This window comes from Sinocyclocheilus rhinocerous, unplaced genomic scaffold (genome assembly GCF_001515625.1).
Source record: "Sinocyclocheilus rhinocerous isolate Xijiao unplaced genomic scaffold, SAMN03320098_v1.1 scaffold137, whole genome shotgun sequence".
Classification (NCBI taxonomy): Eukaryota; Metazoa; Chordata; class Actinopteri; order Cypriniformes; family Cyprinidae; genus Sinocyclocheilus; species Sinocyclocheilus rhinocerous.
Genome location: NW_015633537.1, coordinates 149,098 through 153,441, shown reverse-complemented (window position 1 = coordinate 153,441; position 4,344 = coordinate 149,098). Strand labels below are relative to the sequence as shown.

At 39.8% G+C, this 4,344-nt stretch overlaps 2 protein-coding genes across 4 annotated transcripts in view; one reads left to right on the top strand and one right to left on the bottom strand.

The window, feature by feature from the left end:
* The window catches only part of LOC107744286 (gamma-aminobutyric acid receptor-associated protein-like 1), a 4,973-nt gene extending 3,379 nt beyond the window's left edge, over positions 1-1,594 (bottom strand). Inside the window, exon 1 of one of the 2 annotated variants that reach the window (XM_016557839.1) lies at positions 1,281-1,594. The gene's annotated coding sequence lies outside the window, so the exon portion shown is untranslated. The remainder of the gene's footprint in view (positions 1-1,280) is intronic. The other variant, XM_016557838.1, reaches the window with a different exon arrangement.
* Positions 1,595-2,762: 1,168 nt separating this feature from the next.
* LOC107744285 (leukocyte receptor cluster member 8 homolog) overlaps positions 2,763-4,344 on the top strand; it is an 11,154-nt gene continuing 9,572 nt past the window's right edge. For both annotated transcript variants that reach the window (XM_016557837.1, XM_016557836.1), the window contains exons 1-3: positions 2,763-3,056; positions 3,474-3,612; positions 3,701-3,838. In XM_016557837.1, the coding sequence (XP_016413323.1) occupies positions 3,016-3,056; positions 3,474-3,612; positions 3,701-3,838 (318 nt within the window). In that variant the 5' untranslated portion in view covers positions 2,763-3,015. The remainder of the gene's footprint in view (positions 3,057-3,473; positions 3,613-3,700; positions 3,839-4,344) is intronic.

The window sequence follows — 4,344 nt, the reverse complement described above, 5'->3', positions numbered from 1 at the left end:
TAACATTTGGAACATACCTTTGGAAGAATTTGTTTGCATTCGGGCCCGCTCTTTTCTTCCCCCATCTCTGTCCAAAGTGAGCAGCAGCCATCTTTGATGAACTTTTCAATCTCTCCATCTGATGCACTGCCAGTACTTGCATTTCTTTGCACTAATTCAGGGGTGGCGAACTCCGGTCCTGGAGAGCCGCAGCCCTGCAGAGTTCAGCTCTAACCCTAATTAAAACTCACCTGCCTGTAACTTCCTAGTAACCGTTCAGACCTTGATTAACTTGTTCAGGTGTGTTTGATTAGAGTTGAAGCAAACCTCTGCAGGGCTGCGGCTCTCCAGGACCGACGTTCGCCACCCCTGTCCTAAACCTACCAATACTAGGGGATGCATAATTTGGCAGGGTGCAAATTTCGGCACTACACCGGCTGCAGTGCCTGTCTGTTTTGTTTATGTTCACCCAACCATTCACTAAAGTCTCTCATGCCCTGCAGAGGAATATTACATAATACAGACATGAACACGCATCCCGTTAGAACACAAATTAAATGTGTCATATGACATTTTTTGCATTTACTCCCACTTACTTTGACATCGGAACAGCTGAGTGTGCAAAAGCATGCCAGAAATTCTATATACTGTAGCAGATCACGTGGGCCAAAAATGACTCTGGCCTGTAGGTGTTTTTTTTCCTTCTTCTGTGCTCTAAATAGCAGGTTTTACTGAGCAGAAGACCACTGCAGTTGCACTATATTCCTCACAAACATGCATTAGTGTATGTGTATTACTTCTTTTTTTATTTTGTCATTTTACACGCAAGTACTGGTGTAAACGCCATGGTAAATGAATAGGGCAAATATTCACTAGCGTACTATTATGTAATATCATCACTATACCACAGTACAGTATTTTTAACTGTCATCTGTATCTGAAACAGTTGCGAAGCCAACGGGCTTGTGATTCATGATGATGTTGCTAAGAGAAGTTGCAACAAGGAGTGCTGCAATGCGAAAACATGTCCTCCACAGCACTGCCCGCTCCGGGAACACTCACTGTACAATTTCCACAAACCCAGCTTTTAATAATAAACAATAACAATCTGCTGTCGTCAGAAAGTACATGATAATGTAAGATAGCTGCGCCCATAACAACTGCTGATGACGTAAGGCCGCGAGCTGCAAAATCCTCGATCAGGGAACAAAAGTGAAATAGTGCGGGTAACCGCGGGGTTGGTGTTTGATTGAACCTTTGATTCACCACAAATTCACGTTCGTTTCCAGCATGAAACTAACCTTACCCACAGTCGCGAACTGGGTTTACTGGTCGTTGTGGTAAACACCAAACATACCTTGGGATGGGGTGCTGATGGATTCAGTGAAATACAACGCCTGTCTTCCCCACTTGGACGAATATCAGGTGGCCGAATCAGCGCAGTAAGGATGTCGACCTCCAAAACTCAATCACTTTATATATTTTAAGTCGCCTTCTATGTTGAAGATGTCGACTGGTCCACTTTTCCCACTAACAACAACAACAAATAATGTACCGCCTTATTCTGGGGCCTGACCAATGAAAATCATAAAAATAGACTGACATGGCATCTAGCTATTTAGGAGAGAGAGGAGACGGCGTTTAAATGTTTTTACAGTGCTTCTATTGGCCAGAGTGTGCTGTCACTCAAGGGTCCTCTTGGTCAGTGGAACCAATCAAAATAAAGGAAAGTTAGGCCAATGAAAGGAGCGCTACAGTGTATCTGTGTTACGTGCCTGACGTGTCCTTATCTTGGCGAAACCAGCCTGTGCTTCTGGTAGCAACCCAGGACAGAGACAGTTCGTTTCTCTGAAGTTTTGTAGACATAGTGCCATTCCTTATGAACGTCCTACGTGTCCTTTCGGCAAACAAATAAACAAACAAATCTAAGAAAAAGTTAAACCTAGAAACAATAAAGTGGGCTACAATACAGTAATACAATTATATAGAATCAGAATCAGAAAGAGCTTTATTGTCAAGTGTGTTTACACACACAAGGCATTCGTCTTGGTGCCAGGAGCTTCCAGTACAGAAAGTACAAACATAGTGCAGACATAAGGTAATAAAAACAACAATAATAAAGGGAATAGACAATCAATTATAAATAACAATATAGTAATAAAATATAGAGAAAAGAAAATGTCAATAGACAAACAGTATACAGTTGTATACAACACTATACTGCTAAGTGGCGTTATTATACAGTGACACAGCAGTGAAAACAGACTGACCCAGAAAGAGATGCACACAGGACATCCAGGGTGATGCATGAAGGAGCAATAAATTGCTACAAAATGATTCTCAAGTTAGTATGAAAGGGAAATTTTTTTACAATAATACTTATGAAAATCAAAGTTTTGAGGGGAAGTTTTACGATTATAATTATGGATGTGCTTGTGTATATTTCTGTATTTATTATTGTTTTTATTTATTGAAACTATTTTATTGTGTGAGCGATGAAACTTGTTTTTGTAATTACCTTTTAAAATCTGTTTTTATTGTGTTGTATATTGTACTTATAATACACGTCGGGGCTGAATATAAAAATAAATATATGTATATTTTTTAGAAATGTTTCAGATTGATCAGAATTGGGTCTCAATGTCAATTTAATCTGGATTGTTTTTAATGTCTAGAAAGGCCTATTTTTCCTTCTCTGTGGGCTGTGGCATGCTCCAGCATAGATATGTGGTTCAGGCTGTTGGTGTGCAGGAGAAGGCGGCAGAATTTCCGGTGTCATCATCATCAGCCATTTTGTTAGAGGTGTTGACATTCAACCGCTGAGTTCGGCGAACTAGTTGATATGGGCTCCAGTATAATTTTAATGTCAACTGGAACTTGGTTTATTTAAGGTATTCGGTATAAACCATTGTTAAGCAGCTTTTGTACGCGATTTCCTACAAAGCATCCTATATTAAACGAACTATTATTTTCCTCATATTTGCGTAGAATTTTCGGACGCGATAACAAGTAGCTAATAACGTTAGCTCTGGGAAAATGGCGGCGAACGCGGCACAGCAAGCCCCGACACCAAACTGGTAAGATTATAAATCCTTTTTATCATACCATATATCTTCTGCTACATCACTTTGACTCTTGAACGACTGCTTTCTATGAACGGAAACCTTTACCAAACATGTATGATGTAAAAGTTTGTGTGAATGTCCATAGGGGTTTAGCGTTTGCTAGCCTATCTGCTTTAACTTGGTGGATATTCAGCGAATTATATCGTCTTTTGATAATTTTTAAAAAAACAATTTTTTCAATTATATGCGTGACTCAATATAAAACTAACTTGCAGATTTTAAAGTGTGCAAATATTATAACGTTATATACTGGTTGCTGATGTATTCAGTTTTATTTGTTTGTGAACTCTTTGTATTTTGTATGTAAAATATACAGGAAGGTTCTAGATATTGTGTAACCTAAAGTCAAATTTACTTTGTCATGCACAGGCCGTATGGTAGTAATTCAAGCGGAGAAGGGCAAGTACATGAGAACCCAGAATGGGAAAAAGCCCGACAGGCTCTAGCCTCCATTAGTAAAAGTCAGAACTCTACCAAAACTTCACCAACCAATCGCACCCCCCAACAGGTTAGTGTTTTTTATGAGTAGAAGTGGTTTCTAGTTGCATTACTATTTTGTGTGGGTAAATGGTTGATTCTGTTCTGTTTTCTGTTAGGCCGGACCTTATCAGTCAACAGACTCTTCTGCAATGCAGCAACAACAGCAGCAATACTATCAACAGTGGTATCAACAGAACCAACAACAGTATGCTGGTTACCCATATCCATATAACTACTACTACCCCATGCCTCCGGTAAATAAATGCACTCCTTCAAATTCTTACAGCATATGCCTATATATGTTTGCCCTAAGACCTCAGTCACAATTAGAAGTATATTTCCTAAAATGTATAGTCTTGTTACATTGATACTAGAATAAAATGCTAGTATAATAGCCTTTTTGCTGTTTGATAGTACAGGGAACTGTCTGACATGCATCTACATTTTAGCATTTGCACGAGTGTTTATGCTTTTGGCACATGATCTAATCCAGTGGTTCCCAACCCTGGTCCTGGAGGCACCCCAACACTGCACATTTTGCATGTCTCCTTTCTCTGCCGCACCAATTTCATGTCTTGAAGTCTCTACTAATGACCTGATGACCTGAATCAGGTGTGTTTGATTAAGGAGACATGCAAAACGTGCAGTGTTGGGGTGCCTCCAGGACCAGGGTTGGGAACCACTGCTTTAGACTGTGTCAGAAGGATTTAAAGGGGTCATATGATGCGATTTCAATTTTTCCTTTCTCTTTGGAGTGTTA